The sequence below is a fragment of the Carcharhinus amblyrhynchos genome, chromosome 34 (genome assembly GCF_965287045.1).
Source record: "Carcharhinus amblyrhynchos chromosome 34, sCarAmb.v2.hapA, whole genome shotgun sequence".
Lineage (NCBI taxonomy): Eukaryota > Metazoa > Chordata > Chondrichthyes > Carcharhiniformes > Carcharhinidae > Carcharhinus > Carcharhinus amblyrhynchos.
Window position 1 is genome coordinate 5,417,837 of NC_137357.1, and position 17,668 is coordinate 5,435,504.

Here is a 17,668-nt window from a genome sequence, read left to right on the forward strand (position 1 = left end):
CTCATCCAACATCACAAAGAGATAAGTTTGCTTTCTCTCTGAAATGCCATGATTGCAAGAATAGCAAAGATTCACGTGTTACTGAGCATGAGGCTGTTCACTACGAGGGAATTGTGAGCAGAGATATTCTCTTATCTATCATACACAGTAATAAGCCAAGACTGGGTTCAGCCAGGATGACGGTTTCCAAGGCAACAGTTGCTTGTAGAGCTAGTTGCTGTTCAACTAGAATGCAGGTTGAGCCAAGGGAGGAGGTGTGGAGGTGGGGGAGGGGTGGAGTGTGGTGGGGGGGGGCGCGGAATATTTGTCAGAGATGGCTTGGCTTTGATATCTGCCGTAGCATTCAACAGTTGTTACGAGCCAGGATATTAGAGAGATATAGAGTGCACAGCTTTCCAACACAGCTAGAGAACAGCAAGTGTCACCTGTGATAACTCTACGGCAAGGACATGTGTACAGTGTAACTGCACTGCTATAATGAAACTATAGAATACATTGCTTCCCGGGGTGAGTTACAGGCTGGGATCTAATCAGCTTTGGCAGGAGGTGAGGTTAATATATAGAAGAACAAAATCACGGGAATGGGTCACAGGCTGGAATGTAATCGAGGTGCTGGGAAGAGGTGGGTGGTTTATACATTGAATAACACTCACCCTGAAACGAGTTACAGATTGGAATCTAATCGAGGGGTTCGGGGTGGTAGATATGTAGAATATCAGATACCCAGGAGTGAGTTACAAACTAGAATCTAATCAAGGGGTTCAGGGTGGTTTATATGTAGAATAACAGATACTCGGGAGTGAGTGACAGACTGGAATCTAATCGAGGGGTTCGGAATGGGGGGGTGGTTTATATATAGAATAACAGACACCCTGGAATGAGTTATAGACTGGAATCTAATCGAGGAGTTCAGGTGGTTTATATAGAGAATAACCAATAACCGGGTGAGTTACAGACTGGAATCTAATCGAGGGGTTCGGGGTGATTTATAAATTGAATAACAGATACCAGGAGTGAGTTACAGACTGGAATCTAATCAGGAGCCTTGGAGGGTTTATATATAGAATAACAGATACCTGGGAGTGAGTTACAGACTGGAATCTAATCGAGGGGTTCGGGGGATTTATATATAGAATAACAGATACCTGGGAGTGAGTTACAGACTGGAATCTAATCGAGGGGTTCGGGGGGTTTAGATATCGAATAACAGATACCTGGGAGTGAGTTACAGACTGGAATCTAATCGAGGGGTTCAGGGTGGTTCATATATACAATAACAGGTACCCGGGAATGAGTTGTATACTGAAATCTAATCAAGGAGCTCAGGATGGTTTATATACAGATTAACAGATACCCGGGAGTGAGTTACAGACTGGAATCTCATCGAGGGGTTCGGGGTAGTTTATATATGGAACAACAGATTCCTGGGAGTGAGTTACAGACTGGAATCTAATCGAGGGGTTTGGGGTGGTGTATATACAGAATAACAGATTCCAGGGAGTGAGTTACAGACTGGAATCTAATTGAGGGATCGGGGTGGTTTATGTATAGAATAACAGATACCCGGGAGTGAGTTACAGACTGGAATCTAATTGAGGGATCAGGGTGGTTTATGTATGGAATAACAGATACCTGATTGTGAGTTACAGACTGGAATCTAATCGAGGGGTTTGGGGTAGTTTATATACAGAATAACAGATTCCCGGGAGTGAGTTACAGACTGGAATCTAATTGAGGGATCGGGATGGTTTATGTATAGAATAACAGATACCTGGGAGTGAGTTACAGACTGGAATCTAATTGAGGGATCGGGGTGGTTTATGTATGGAATAACATACCTGATTGTGAGTTACAGACTGGAATCTAATCGAGGGGTTCAGGACGGTTTATATACAGAGTACAGATTCCCAGGAGTGAGTTCCAGACTGGAATCCAATCGAGGAGCTCGGGGTGATTTATAAATGGAATAACAGACAGCTGTAAGTGAATCAAAGGGTTCGGGGGGGGTTTAAATATTTAAATCAAGGGGTTCAGGTCAGTTTACATAGAGAATAATAGATTGCTGGGTGTGAGCTGGAGGTTGGAATATAACCTCCGAACAGCTCCTTCATCACCTGTGCTGGGCTGTTGAAAAGAAACATCCCACGTGAATCGTGTGCGATTATGTAAGAAATCAATCTGTGTCAGTCAGACGCCCCCAGAGTGCAAATGATGGTAACATTGCGGGGTTTGAGTGAGCTGCAAAGTGGGAGAATGCCAGCACAATTAGACAGGAGCTGATGGTTTTAATTCCAAAACATTACAATAAGTAATGTGTAATAGTGTCAGCGTTCCCTGAGGGTAGCTTCTGATCAACTGTGATTAACTGTTTGATAACACACACCATCTAACGCTGGCAGAGGGAGTGAGCTGGAGGAATTGGAAGCTCTGAGTTGGGGGGGGGTGGGGGGGGTGTTGGTTGGTAGCCTGGGTTGGAGGTGGCAAGGACGAATAATATTCCTCCGAAATGCAGGTAAATATCCATAACTGTATCTGGCTCTCCATCCTTAGCAGTCTCAGCTACAGTTCAGGGGAATGTGAAGGGAGCCACGCTTGCATGGAAGAACACTATGATTTCAGTGCCCTCTCTCTCTCTATCAGCCATATGGCTCTCAGTGGGAAAGTGAAAGTCTTCAGGTGTTAATAACACACACGGAAACTGTGCCAGGGCCCTCTCTGCACCTGTCTATTATCTCAGTCAGATGGGAGCTTGCTTATCTTGATTGTTTACTTTCAGCCCATACACAGGCTTCTGTTTCAAGGCTCTCCCTCTCCTCCTAAGATGTGTGTGTGTATGATATATTGTATGTACAGGATTTGCAGTCATTCTACCTCTCTATTTCCCTCCAGCTCCCTCTCTTGCTTTCTCCTTTTCCATCTCTCACTCTCTCTATGTGTGTCCCTCTCTTTCTCTCTCTCAACCTGTCATAGAATTCCTGCAGTGCAGAAGGAGGCCATACGTCCATCGAGTCTGCACTGACCACAATCCCATCGCGACCCTATCCCTGTAATCCCACACCTTTAAGCCCTCTGACCTATGCATTCCTGGACACGAAGGGACAATTTAGCATGGCCAATGTACCTAACCTGCACATCTTTGGACTGTGGGAGGAAGCCGGAGCACACGGAGGAAACCCACACAGACACGGGGAGAACGTGTAAATGCTACACAGACAGTGACCCAAGCCAGGAATCAAACCCAGATTCCTGGCGCTGTGAGGCAGCAGTGCTAACCACTGTGCTGCCTCTCTGACACTGTTTTTCCTTCTCTGCCTTTCTCACATCCTCTATTTCTCTGTTGCCTCTTTATTTATTTGTTGCTCTCTTTCTCCTCTGTCTCTGTCTCCTTGTTTCTCTCTGTTGTTTTATCCCATTCTCTCTCTCTCTATCAGCCTCTCCTTGCCTCATTTTCTCCACCTTCCGTCTCTTTGCTTTGTTCTGTGTATCTCTCTTTCTCCCCCAGCCCACTATCTTTCTTTCCTTCTCACCCTGGAGGCTGGACCTTTACCGTCCTACCCACTACAGGAATTGTAGTGGGCGAGAGATGGGCATGGAAAGGTCCGTTGTCCTCAGATGGGATTTTACGATTTTCGGATGAGCGAGTTCATAAAATCCCATCCCTCAGCCTCTCTCTCTGTCTGTGATAAGTGAGATAATTCTGTCTGACTGAAATCCTCTCTGGTATCGTTGCTGTTTCAAGAATATTTCGATTGGAATTTGTTTCCCTTTGATTCAGTCTCAGGTTGATTTCTCCGAGCTGTCACCAATACATAGTTCCTGCTTCTGTCACCTGGGTCAACTAGAATCAATATCCGAGCCTTCTCGGAGTTTGCCTTTTGTTACCTTGTATTCCATTAGGCAAGACAGTTCCCCTTTGATCTTTGTGTTTTACTGCTGCCGATGTGGGAAGTGCATTTAGGTCTGCTTAGCTCAGAAGGAATGTCACAAAAATATCAAGATCAATATGGGTGAGAAAAGTCATACAGCCATTTCGCTCTTCCATGACCAGAGTCCCTCTCTTAACACATTTAACCGGGCTTTGCAAATATCCTGTGTTTGAGGAAGTGCTAATTATCAGTCAGACTAACACAAATAGTTGGGTTTATTTCCACTTAAGGTAATTACATGGAAGTGGATCGTGGAAAGCTGGGAATTGGAGATATTATACTGCAGTCTCATTATATTCCCACTCTCAAGGGCAATTAAGGATCAGCAATAAATTCTGGCCTTGCCAGTGATGTCAAGAACAAATGTAAAATAATGTCCGTCGTTGATATTGCAGTAGACCTGAGATAATTTTACAAGAAGGGTTTCCACCCCAAGATATTCTTATACTTGAGTGCTAAAGAGGAAGGATGACACTACAGTGACTCACCAAGACTTCGTCAACAGTACCTCTCAAACCCGTGACCTTCACCACCTCGAAGGATGAAGGTAGCAGGGATATGGGAACACCATGACCAGTCACTGAACATCCCAACACAGACAAACATTGGCCATTCCTGCATATTCGCTGGGTCATAAACCTGGAACTCCCGACCACAAGACCATAAGACATAGGAGCAGAATTAGGCCACTCCCCCCGTCGAGTCTGCTCCACCATTCAATCACGGCTGATATTTTTCTCATCTCCATTCTCCTGCCTTTTCCTCATAACCCTGATCCCCTTATTAATCAAGAACCAATCTATCTCTGTCTTAAAGACACTCAATTACCTGGCCTCCACAGCCTTCTGTGGTTAGCACTGCTGCCTCACAGCACCATGAACCTGGGTTCAATTCCCAGCTTGGGTCACTGTCTGTATGGTGTTTGCACGTTCTCCCAGTGTCTGCATGGGTTTCCTCCGGGTGCTCCGGCTTCCTCCCACAGTCCAAAGATGTGCAGGTTAGGTACATTGGCAAAGAGCTCCACAGATTCATCACCCTCTGGCTGAAGAAATTCCTCCTCTTTTCCATTTTAAAGGATTGTCCCTTTAACCTGAGGCCGTGCCCTCTGGTTCTACTTTTTCCTATTTGTGGAAACATCCTCTCCACAACCACTCTATCCAGGCCTCGCAGTATCCTGTAAGTTTCAATAAGAGTCCCCCCTCATCCTTCTAAACTCCCAACAAGTACAGACCCAAAGTCCTCAACCGCTCCTCATACGATAAGCTCTTCATTCCAGGGATCATTCTTGTGAACCTTCTCTGGACCCTTTCCAAGGCCACACATCCTTTTTTAGATACAGGGCCCAAAACTGCTCATAATACTCCAAATGGGGTCTGACCAGAGCCTTATACAACCTCAGAAGTAAATCCCTGCTCTTGTATTCTAGCTCTCTCAACATGAAAGCTAACTAACTGCCGTCTGAACCCCCAGGTTAATCTTAAAACAATCTTGAACAATGAATCCCAAGTCCCTTTGTGTTTCTGATTTCCTAAGCATTTTCCCATTTTGAAAATAGTCTCTGCCTCCATTCCTCCTTGCAAAGTGTATAACCTCACACTTTTCCACATTGTATTCCATCTGCCACTTCTTTGCCCACTCTCCTAACCTGTCCAAGTCTTTCAACAGTTTCCCCACTACCTAAGAAACATTGTTCAAGCATCTTCACCACACTGATCATTCAACAACTCTTCAAATGGACTAGTGACGCCCTCATCCCCAGAATGAGGAGAATGATATTTACTCCAGTAAATCTTGGTTTGAGCAGTGTGAGGAGGGACTGACTGCCTTGAAAATAGGAACGCTGGAAGAGGAGCAGGCCATTCTGCCACTCGAGCCCACTCTGCCTTTCAATAAGGTTATGGCCGATCTGTGGCCTAACTCCATGTACATGCCCTAGGCCCATATCCCTTGGTACTCCTGCTTAGTAAAAAATGTGTCTGTCTCAGACTTAAACCTAACAATTGAACCACCATCCACTGCTGTTTGAGAGTTCCAAACCTCCCCCACTCTCTGCATGTGGAGGTATTTTCAAACATCTCCTAAATGCTTGGCCCTCATATTTAGATGATGGCCCCTGCTTCTGGAGCCTTCGACCAGTGAACACAATTTATCCCAAATCCACCCTGTCCTTCCCTAGAAATATTTGTACATTTCTACCAGATCGGTAGCACAGTGGTTAGCACTGCTGCTTCACAGTTCCAGAGACCTGGGTTCGATTCCCGGCTCAGGTCACTGTCTGTGTGGAGTTTGCACATTCTCCTCGTGTCTGTGTGGGTTTCCTCCGGGTGCTCTGGTTTCCTCCCACAGTCCAAAGATGTGCGGGTTAGGTTGATTGGCCATGCTAAAATTGCCCCTTAGTGTCCTGGGGTGCTTAGAGGGTTTAGCGGGTAAAATGTGTAGGGATATGGAGGTAGGGCCTGGGTGAGATTGTGGTCAGTGCAGACTCGCTGGGCCGAAGGGCCTCTTTCTGCACTGTTGGGTTCTATGATTCTAAGATTCTACCCATCAACGCCCTGAATTGCAAAGAGAGAACAAAGAAAATTACAGCACAGGAACAGGCCCTTTGGCCCTCCAAGCCTGTACTGACCATGCTGCCCATCTGAACTAAAACCCCCTACCCTTCCAGGGACCATATCCCTCTTTTCCCATCCTATTCATGTATTTGTCCACATTCCCCTTAAAAGTCATGTATCTGCTTCCACTACCTCTTCCAGCTGCGAGTTCCAGACACCCACCACCTTCTGTGTAAAAATCTTGCCTCGTACATCTCCTTTAAAGCTTGCCCCTCGCATCTTAAACCTGTGCCCCCTAGTAATTGATTCTTCCATCCTGGGAAAAAGCTTCTGACTATCCACTCTGTCCATGCCCCTCATAATCTTGTAGACTTCTATCAGGTTGCCCCTCAATCTCCATCGTTCCAGTGAGAACAAACCAAGTTTCTCCAACCTCTCCTCATAGCTAATGCCCTCCATACCAGGCAACATCCTGGTAAATCTTTTCTGTACCCTCTCCAAAGCCTCCAAATCTTCCTGGTAGTGTGGCGACCAGAATTGAACACTATATTCCAAGTGCGACCTAACTAAGGTTCTATAAAGCCGCAACGTGACTTGCCAATTTTAAACTCAACACCCCTTTTTTTTTAAAATAGGTATATACTCTCCTTATAAGCTATCAAATCAGAAGAGCAGCCTGATTTTCTCTTCTTTCCCCCCTCCCCACAGCTCCCTCCCCTCCCCAGATAGAATTGAGGGAATAAAGACCGAATTTATGTAAAACATAAGTCCCCTGAAGTCCAGCTATCACTCTCGTAAATCTGTGTTGAGCTCAGCAACAAACCAACCTTCCTAAGGTGTGATGTCCATACCTGCTCACAGTACTCTAAGTGGGGGCTAACTAGCATTTTGCTTCCCTATATCCCAGCGCTTGAGATATGAATGCCAGCATTCCGTTGGCCATCTTGACTTTTTTCTGCAAAGCACAGTCATAGAATCCCTACAGTGCAGAAGGAGGCCATTCAGCCCATCTAGTCTGCACCAACAACAATCCCACCTCGGCTCCACTCCCACAACCCCACATACTTACCCCTTCTGATCTCCCTGACAGTTGGGTCAATTTAGCATGGCCAATCCACCTAACCTGCACATCTTTGCACTGTGGGAGGAAACTGGAGCACCTGGAGGAAACCCACGCAGGCACGGGGAGAACGTGCAGACTCCACACAGACAGTGACCTGAGGCCAGGAATCGAACTCGGGTCCCTGGCACTGTGAGGTAGCAGTGCTAACCACTGTGCCGCCGTGCTGCGTAAAGGTCTCCGAATTCCCAACTTCTGGCTACCCGCTTCCGTATAAAGTGGAAATAAACTCAAACGTTAGTGTCAGCCTGTGGAGACAAGAGGCTGCCTGATAATGACTAGAATACAAGCAATATCAAGCCCATTTGGCTAAAAGGGCAAACCTAAAGTTACTTAAATTATATGCTGGCAACCCACAGAAATGATGAGTGGTGCTGTATATGTCTGTCCAGTACATGTAGACTGGGTGATCGCTTTGCTGAGCACCTTTGGTCTGTGCACAGTCAGGAACCCTGACCTTCCCGCTGTTTGCCATTTTAACACACGATCTTGCTTCCATGCCCACATGTCTGTCCTTGGCCTGCTGCAGTGTTCCAGTGAAGCCCAACACAAACTGGAGGAAGTCTCTCATCTTGCGACTTGGCACTTTACAACCTTCCAGTCTCAACATCGAATTCAACAACTGCAGATCATTCGCTCTACCCCACCTCCACCCGGCTTTGTTCTCTTTTTTTTAACTGTTCTCTACCTTTTATTTCTTCACTGTCTTTCTTTATATTTCTTCCCCCTCCCACTCTTTCCCCCTACTTTATCCAGCCTTTCCTTACATTTTCTCTCCCTTTGCCTCCCCTTTCTCCCTTTCTCTCAATTTTACCTCTCTCCTATTCATTCTCCATCCCCCCACCCCCCATTTCTCCCAACATCTTCATCTGTCACAGCTTACCCTCAGCTTCTCAGCCGTGTGGCCATTCACACCTATTCTCTCCATGGGCTGCCATTAGCAGCCTTTCCCCTGGTTTCTGTGACTATGACTCATTCATACCATTACCCTGCGCTGTAAATATCTCCCACTTTCTGCGCCGTTTCGCTTTGACAAAGGGTCATCGGGACTCAAAACGTCAGCTCTTTTCTCCCTTTACAAATGCTGCCAGACCCGCTGAGATTTTCCAGCACTTTCTCTTTTTGTTGTCTATTTAGTGAGCTGCCCGTCTGAGACCCTGGTATCAAGCTTACTCTGTGCTTGAACTTGTTGGAATCCTTGTTCTCTTTCTTGTTGAGGTCCACAAAGTAGTGCGTGATGCGCTCCCGGTCCTTTGCATCCGTGTCCCAGCAGATCTTGAAAGAATCGCAGGTGATGTTGGTGATTTTAATATTGTGAGGTGTTGACAGCAGCTCCATTTTCTGTTGGAGGAAGAAGAAGTGTAAAAGTCTCTTGCACAGCAAGGAACAACATTACCCTGAGCAGCATTACTGTGTGGCTTCTCTGCCACTGGCCTCTGCTTGCGGGGATGCGGGGCGGGAGAGTTTTGTTTTATCTATTTGTGGGACATGGGCGTTGCTGGCTGGCCAGCATTTATTACCCATCTCTAGTTGCCGGAGGGCAGTTGAGAATGAACCACATTGCTGTGAATCTGGAGTCACATGTAGGCCAGACTGGGTAAGGATGGCAGATTTCCTTCCCTAAAGGAACCAGATGGGTTTTTCCCGACAATAGTTCCATGGTCATCAGCAGATTATTATTTACAGATATTTGAATGCAAATTCCACCATTTACCATGGCAAGATTCGAACCCAGCTCCCCAGAACATTAGCTGAGTTTCTGGATTAATGGTCCAGCAACAATACCACCACCTCCCAATAATCAACAATCAACTCGAACAATTAGCATTTGGGTAAATTTAAGATAATAAACCTTTCCTAAGGCACTTCACTTGGGCATTAACAAACAAAAGGGGAGATGGTAGTGTCGTGGTATTGTCACTGGGTTACTTATCCGGAGACCCAGGGGAATCCTGTGGGGACCCAGGTTCGAATCCCACCACGGCAGATGGTGACATTTTGGGGTGGCACGGTGCTTAGCATTGCTGCCTCACAGCGCCAGGGACCCGCGTTTGATTCCTGGCTTGGGTCACTATCTGTGTGGAGTTTGCACGTTCTAACTGTGTCTTCATGGGTTTCCTCCAGGTGCTCTGGTTTCCTCCCACACTCAAAAGATGTGTGGGTTAGGTGGATTGGCCATGTTAAATTGACCCTAGTGTCAGGGGATTAGCAGGGTAAATATGTGGGGTTACAGGAACAGGGCATGAGTGGGATTGTGGTCGGTGCAGACACAATGGGCTGAATGGCCTCCTTCTACATTGTAGGGATTCTGTGATTCTATAAAATTTGGCACTCTCTGTCAAAGCAGTTAGTTTTAAGGAATGTCTTAAAGTGTTGGAGAGGTTTAAAATTTCAGATTTCAGAGTTTAAGGACTTGGCAGCAGAAAGCACAGCCGTCAAAGGTTGACAAAATATATGTTATTAGTGTCACTAGTGTGCTTGCATTAACACTGCAATAAAGTTACTGTGAAAATCCCCCAGTCGCCACACTCCAGCGCCTGTTCGGGTACATTTGACAGAGAATTTAGCACATAACCAGCACGTCTTTTGGAGGAAACCAGAGCAACCAGAGAAAACCTACGCAGACACGGGGAGAATGTGCAAACTCCACACAGTGACCCAAACTGGGAATCAAACCAGTGGGTCCCTGGCGCTGTGAGGCAGCAGTGCTAACCACTGTGCAGCCCCCATTCTCACAGAGAGCTGGCATGAACATGATAGGCCAAATAGCCTCCTTCTGTGCTCGGACTGTTTTGTGGCTCCATCCATTGTGCTCCTTTAGCCCCCTGCGCAATGTCCCCCTGCTGCAGCTTTCGTCTGCGGAATTAAGGTTCTTTTTTCCTGCTGTAATACTTAAAAATTCCCCTTAAATCCTGAGTGGGCACCATGAAGGTGTGAAAGTATCGTGATCCTTGCTGCAATGAAAGGATTAGAGATCCTTTCAGATCTCAGTGGAGATTGACTTAACTGTGCTGAAGTAAGATTGCTATTGATGTTTTCCGACATTGCAGTAATGTTAGCCTTTGTTTTTATAAGTACGGAAGTATGATTTAATTTTACAGTATTGATCAGTGAACATTTGATCTGTGACTGACCCGTCTTAACACAAAGCCATCACTCACCCAGCGAAGGAACTTAATTAAAGATTGGCTGTTCCAAAGTGCTTCCCAAGGGCAGAACCTTCTGCTCTTGCTGGTGGCACGCTCGAGGCAGGATTAAGTCCTGGATGGGAAAGGCCATGATTGACTTCCCTGTCCCATCGCCTATTGAGGTCCATTGGTGACCAATTAATGCGCTCAATATATACATCGTTTAAAGTCCCCCATGATTACTGCAGCACCCTTGTTACATGCATCTCTAATTTTCTGTTTAATGCCATGCCCTACACAACTCGCACAAATGTTTTCTAACCCTTGTTACTTTCTAGTTCCACTTAGACCGATTTATTTAATGATTGCTGATATTAATACGGTGGCAGACCTGTTGGAGCGAAGTCCCTTGATCAAAGGCACTCAGGCCTGAAAGCGATAACATATTAGGAAGAGGCAATTGCCCTCTTGGTATTTTTAATCTAGAAACTCAGCTAATGTCCTGGAGAACCCAGGTTTGAATCCTGCCACGGCAGATGGTGGAATTTGAATTCAAATAAAAACAAAATCTGGAATTAAGAATCTACTGATGACCATGAAACCATTGTCGGGACAACCCATCCGGTTTCCTTTAGGGAAGGAAATCAGGTAATGGTCTGGTCTACGTGTGACTCCAGATCTACAGCAATGTGGTTGACTCTCAACTGCCCTCGGGCGACTAGGGATGGGTAATAAATGCTGGCCAGGAGTGGCTATTTATGCCTTTGAGTAAACAGTGTTAACTCAGTGCTGAGAGGCATTCCCTTGCCCTTGCTACCCACCTCCCCCAACCCTCCAAATATTCCACATCCATAAATTAAACTTAATAAGTTCAAGGGCCTTTATGGCCACTGCATTGTTATCAATTTGGAAGAAACTTCGACAAGAAACGCAAAACCCATTTGTGCCGGCCTCATTTCCACAGCCCTCAGTTAACTGGAGGTAGCGGCGTTCTATCATATACTTTGCGGCTCCTTGCTTCATTCGGCTCGCTGTGTGATTTTTTTGCTCAATCTGCTTAATCTTCCCCCCCGACTCCACCCCACATTACTTGCCTGAGGCCTGGGTCTCCGTGTGACCCTGGGCCTCTGACAAATAATCTTCCTGTGGCAGCTACTGCCTCCCCTGCGGCCCTGATGAACACAGTAGCCATGATGTGGAGATGCCAGCGTTGGACTGGGGTAAACACAGTAAGAAGCCTCACAGCACCAGGTTAAAGTCCAACAGGTTTATTTGATAGTTAACCCACAAGCTTTTAGAGTTTGCCCCTTCGTCAGGTGAGTGGAGAGTTCTGGTCACACACATTCACCTGACGAAGGGGCAAACTCCGAAAGCTTGTGGGTTTACGATCAAATAAACTGGTTGGACTTTAACCTGGTGTTGTGACACTTCTTACTGTGACAACAGTAGCTGCCAACTCCTGACAGACCGGCAACTCTTGGTGGGAGAGACTTCCCCCCTCGGGGTCCTGACTCCCACCAAAGTTCACCACTGCCTAATCACCTCGTGGCTCAACAGGCCTACCTGAACTGAGGCAGTGCATGCTCTGGCTGGCTCACCAGCAGGTTGGCGAGACCCCTGACCCTTCAATAGGATCCTGCCTTATGTCTCATAGAATCCTACAGTGCAGAAGGAGGCCATTCAGCCCAGTGAGTCTGCACCTACCACAGTCCCTTCCAGGCCTATCCCCATAACCCCAAGCATTGCCCTAGCTAGTCCCCCTTTCATTAAGGGTCAATTTAGCGTGGCCAATCCACCTAACCTATATGTCTTTGGATACAAAGGGACAATTTAGCATGACCAATTCCCCTAACCTATACATCTTTGGATACTAAGGGTCAATTTAGCATGGCCAATCCACCTAACCTGTACACCTTTGGACACAAAGGGACAATTTAGCATGGCCAATCCACCTAACCTGTACACCTTTGGACAAGAAGGGACAATTTAGCATGGCCAGTTCCCCTAACCTGCACATCTTTGGACACAAAGGGACAATTTAGCATAGCCAATCCACCTAACCTGTACACCTTTGGACACTATGGGTCAATTTAGCATGGCCAATCCACCTAACCTGTACATCTTTGGACACAAGGGTCAATTTAGCATGGCCAATCCATCTAACCAGTACAACTTCGGAGTGTGGGAGGAAATCGGAGCACCCAGAGGAAACCCACATAGACGTAGGGAGAACGTGCAAACTCCACACAGACAGTGACCCAAGCCGGGAATCGAACACGGGTCCCTGGCGCTGTGAGGCAGCAGTGCCACTGTGCCACTGTTCTGTCCATGCTCTCAGGAGAGGTATATTCACTGATAACGGCCGGAGTTCTACCACCTCGCCCACCATAGAATCGGGGCAGGCGAGGCTCGCAGAAAGCTCTGTTAGCTTTGCGCAGGATCTTACGAGTCACGGGAGGGCGAGATGGTAAAATTCCAGCAAATGTGTTTGAAGACAACAGGTTGTCTTGTGAAAAAACAAAGCATGATTGCTATCTCTTCATTGGGGGGGGCCTGTAGAATGAGCTGTTGCTGGATGGCACAGAATCAAACGCCTACTTACAATTGGAAGTTTCACTTGGAAATAGCAATTACATGCAACAAGAGTAACATTATTGATTAAAGTAATGAAGTAGGGGAGTTAGACTGATCGCATTAGCCTGGCAGATAAAGCGTTTGTCGGTAAGACAACCGGCTTATTAACTGAGATTAATGTAAAACTCTATGTCCAATTAAATTCACATTCCACAGAACTGTAATTTAAATTTCACTGTGCCCACTGGCAAAAATTGTGTGAAAAAAAAATCAAAAGTGTCAGTTTGTTACGAGTATTTGCATTGCTAATGGCTTGTTTGGACTGAACGTGGGGGAGGCGATGGCCTAGTGGTATCATTGCTTGACTTTTTGTCAAGAAACTCAACCAATGTTCTGGGGACCCAGGTTCGAATCCTGTCACGGCAGATGGTGGAATTTGAATTCAGTAAAAAAACAATCTGGAATTAAGAATCTACTGATGACCATGAAACCATTGTCGGAAAAACCCATCTGGTTCACTAATGCCCTTTGGGGAAGGAAATCTGGCCTACATATGACTCCAGAGCCACAGCAATGTGGTTGACTCTCCACTGCCCTCCAAGTTTAACTAGGGATGAGCAATAAATGCTGACCAGCCAGTGATGCCCATGTCCCATGGATGAATAAATTAATAAAAATTTGAGTCAGTTGTGGCAGTAAAAAATATCTGCCTTTGTTTGGACAAAAAGCATTAATTATTACCATTACAGTCAATTGCAAAGATGTTGATATTTTCAGAGAAATGAAACATAGACGATAGGAGCAGAAGGAGGCCATTTGGCCCTTTGAGCCTGCTCCGCCATTCATCACCATCATGGTGATCGTCAAACTCAATAGCCTTATCCTGCTTTCTCCCCATAACCTTTGATCCCATTCACCCCAAGTGCGAAATCCAGCCGCCTCTTGAAAGCATTCAATGTTTTGGCATCAACTACTTCCTGTGGTAATGAATTCCACAGGCTCACCGCTCTTTGGGTGAAGAAATGTCTCCTCATCTCCGTCCTAAATGGTCTCCCCCTAATCCTCAGACTGTGACCCCTGGCTCTGGACTCCCCCACCATTGGGAATATCCTCCCTGTATCTACCCAGTCGAGACCTGTTAGAATTTTATAAGTCTCTATGAGATTGCCCCCGTCGCATTAAGTGCAGTTGCTATTCCAGGCTATGCAGTTAATACCAGTGATAAGCATGGATAATCTATGCCTTGATATCTTCGCTTAAAACAATTCAATACCACAGTCTTGAATATATCAGTTACCCACTCCCCCTGTCCCCCTTCCCACCTTCCCACCTTCATCCGCAGTCTCACCAGGAAGAGAGTTTTACAATGTTCTGTGTTTCTTGGTTTCTCTCCTGGCAGACCTGTTTGCAGTTTCAAGGTTACACCCCGTTGTCATAGAATCCCTGCAGTACAGAAGGAGGCCATTCGGACCATCGAGTTTGCACCAACCACAATTCCACCAAGGGCCTTTCCCCTATAACAGCATTCATTTACCCTAGCTTGTCCCCCGACACTAAGGGGCAATGTAGCATAGCCAGTCCACCTAACCAGCACATCTTTGGACTGTGGGAGGAAACCAGAGCACCCGGAAGAAACCTACACACGGAGGTGGGGGGGTGGAGAAGAAGACTGCACAGATAGCGACCCAAGCCGGGAATCGAATCTGGCTCCCTGGCGCAGTGAGGCAGCAGTGCTAGCCACTGTGCCACCCCTTATTGAATTCTGCACTGAAAAATGTAGTTTCTCTCTCTCTCTCAATGTACCCTTTTTTGAACACTTTAGACACCTCAATCAGATAGTCCCTTAACCTTCTGCACTGAAGGAAACACAAGTCTAGCCGACCATAATCATATTGAATGGTCAGCATGCTTGAGGGGTTGAATGGTTAACTGTTGCTCCAATCTCTAATGTTCTTATGTTGGTGCATCCCAGTCCCCTTCTGTTTGAGGCTACCAGAGCAGATCAGAGGCTGGGAATCCTGCAGCAAGTAACTCACCTCCTAACTCCCCAATCTATCCACCATCTACAAGGCACAAGTGAAGGAATACGCTCCACTTGCCCAGATGATTGCAGCTCCAAAATTAGTTAGGAGGTTCAACATGATCCAGGATAAAGCAGCCCCGCTAGATTGGCACCTTCAACACGCACTCCCTCCACCACTGATGATCAGTAGCAGCAGTGTGTACCATCTACAAGATGCACTGCAGCAACTCATCCTTAGACAGCACCTTCCAAACCCACAACTCTTCCATCTAGAAGGACAAGGGCAGCAGACACAAGGGGAATACCACCACCAGCAAGTTCCCTTCCAAGCCACTCACCATCCTGACTTGGAAATATATTGGCTGTTCGTTCACTCAAAATCCTGGAACTCCCTCCCTAACACCACTGTCTGTGTACCTACATAGACTGCAGTGGTTCAAGAAGGTGGTTCAATACAAGGGGTGGCACAGTGGCACCGTGGTTAGCACTGCTGCCTCACAGTGCCAGGGACACGGGTTCAATTCCAGCCTCGGGTCACTGTCTGTGTGGAGTTTGCACATTCTCCGGTGTCTGTGTGGGTTTCCTCCAGGTGCTCCAGTTTTCTCCCACGGTCCAAAGATGTGCAGGTTAGGTGGATTCACCATGCTAAATTTCCCCTTAGTGTCAGGGGGACTCGCAGGGTAAATGTGTGGGGTTAGAGCCTGGCTAGGATTGTGGTTGGTGCAAACTCGATGGGCCAAATGGCCTCCTTCTGCACTGTAGGGATTCTCTGTCTCTGTAACACCACTCTTTCAATAGCAATTAGGGGATGGACAATAAACATTAGCCTAGCCAGAGATGCCCACATCCCATGAAAAGAATACATTTGAAACAAATATACCTTGAGTCCAAGGTGGACAACCTCAAGTTTCCCACATTTGAACTCCATTTTTCCACTCACTTAAGTCGTTGACGTTACAAATTGTCATTTCCATCTATTTCCTTACTCATGGAATGAGATAGTGGCACTTCTGCAAAGGCAATTTTCACACGCATCTCCCTGTGCCCCGCTCATTGAAATGGCAACTCTAGAGCAAGGTATTGCATGATGAGTATCTACAGAGGTTCCAAATCTGTCACATACGTTGCAATTCTTGCTAAAGTAGAACCATAACAATGGCACTCACCACCACCTGCCCCCCGCCGTCCCCTTTCCTGACCTGACACCATCAGATCTGACTCAGCAGTTGCTCAACGGTTGGAAGAAGGGTCGGAGTGAAGGAGGGGAGGCAGCACAGGGGTAGAGAGGGAGAGTGAGTGACTAACCATTGATGGGAGGGCAGGACCGATAAGCGAATGGGGTGTCACAATGGTACAGTGGTTAGTACTGCTGTCTCATAGCACCAGGGACGCAGGTTCAATTCCCCATCGGGTCACTGTCTGTGTGGAGTCTGCACATTCTCCCCGTGTCTGGGTGGGTTTCCTCCGGGTGCTCCAGTTTCCTTCCACAGTCCAAAGATGTGTGGTTTCAGTGGATTGGCCCATGCTAAATAGCCCCTTAGTGTCACGAGAACGAGCTAGGGTAAATGCATGGGGTTATGGGGATTGAGGCCTGGGATGGGATTGTGGGCGGTGTAGGCTCAATGGGCCAAATGGCCTCCTTCTGCACTGTCGGGATTCTACGAGAGAATAAGGGAGCGGATGATAGACAATAGGGAGAAAGGGAGGGTGATGGAGTTAGCAGAATAGTGAGAGGGCGTGAGTTAAATCGATATGCGAATCCTGTCATGTTCCTGCATTGTTTTCGTGACCTCTTCGTGTATTTTAATGCAAATACATGTTGCATTATTCGTGTTCGAAATATTTCAATTCTGGTTGCCACAGCAACGATACTCCTCGAAAAAGAAAGAAGCTGATTATAAATACATTTCTCTCCAAGATGAGTACTGGCGAGGAAGGCAATTTATCCCTCTCGCTCATCTTCTTTCTCAACCGCAATCCCCTATCCATCGCAACAACACCTCTGTTCCTGTTTTAACTCTGCACCTTATTTTATAAATGTCCAAGGCCTTCAGTTGCATTCTTTCATCAATTTAACCATGCCTTGGGACGTAGATTCATAACCCTCCCCTGTCCTTCGAACAGCGCTTCTCCCTCAGTGTCTGTCTTGCAGCATACCTATCATAAGGGGAGGCAATGACCGACTGCTAGACTATTAATCCAGAAACTTAGCTAATGTTCTGGGGGGCCCAGGTTCGAATCCTGCCACGGCCATTGAATTTGAATTCAATATTGAATTTTATTGAATTTGAATTCAATTTTAAAAAAATCTGGAATTAAGAATCTACTGATGACCATGAAACCAT

General features: G+C 46.5%; 1 protein-coding gene across 3 annotated transcripts in view; it reads right to left on the reverse strand.

The window, feature by feature from the left end:
- LOC145361307 (phytanoyl-CoA hydroxylase-interacting protein-like) overlaps positions 1-17,668 on the reverse strand; it is a 73,243-nt gene that overhangs the window by 10,605 nt on the left and 44,970 nt on the right. For all 3 annotated transcript variants that reach the window (XM_080216960.1, XM_080216958.1, XM_080216959.1), the window contains one exon: positions 8,772-8,939. In XM_080216960.1, coding sequence (XP_080073086.1) covers positions 8,772-8,936 — 165 coding nt within the window. In that variant the 5' untranslated portion in view covers positions 8,937-8,939. The remainder of the gene's footprint in view (positions 1-8,771; positions 8,940-17,668) is intronic.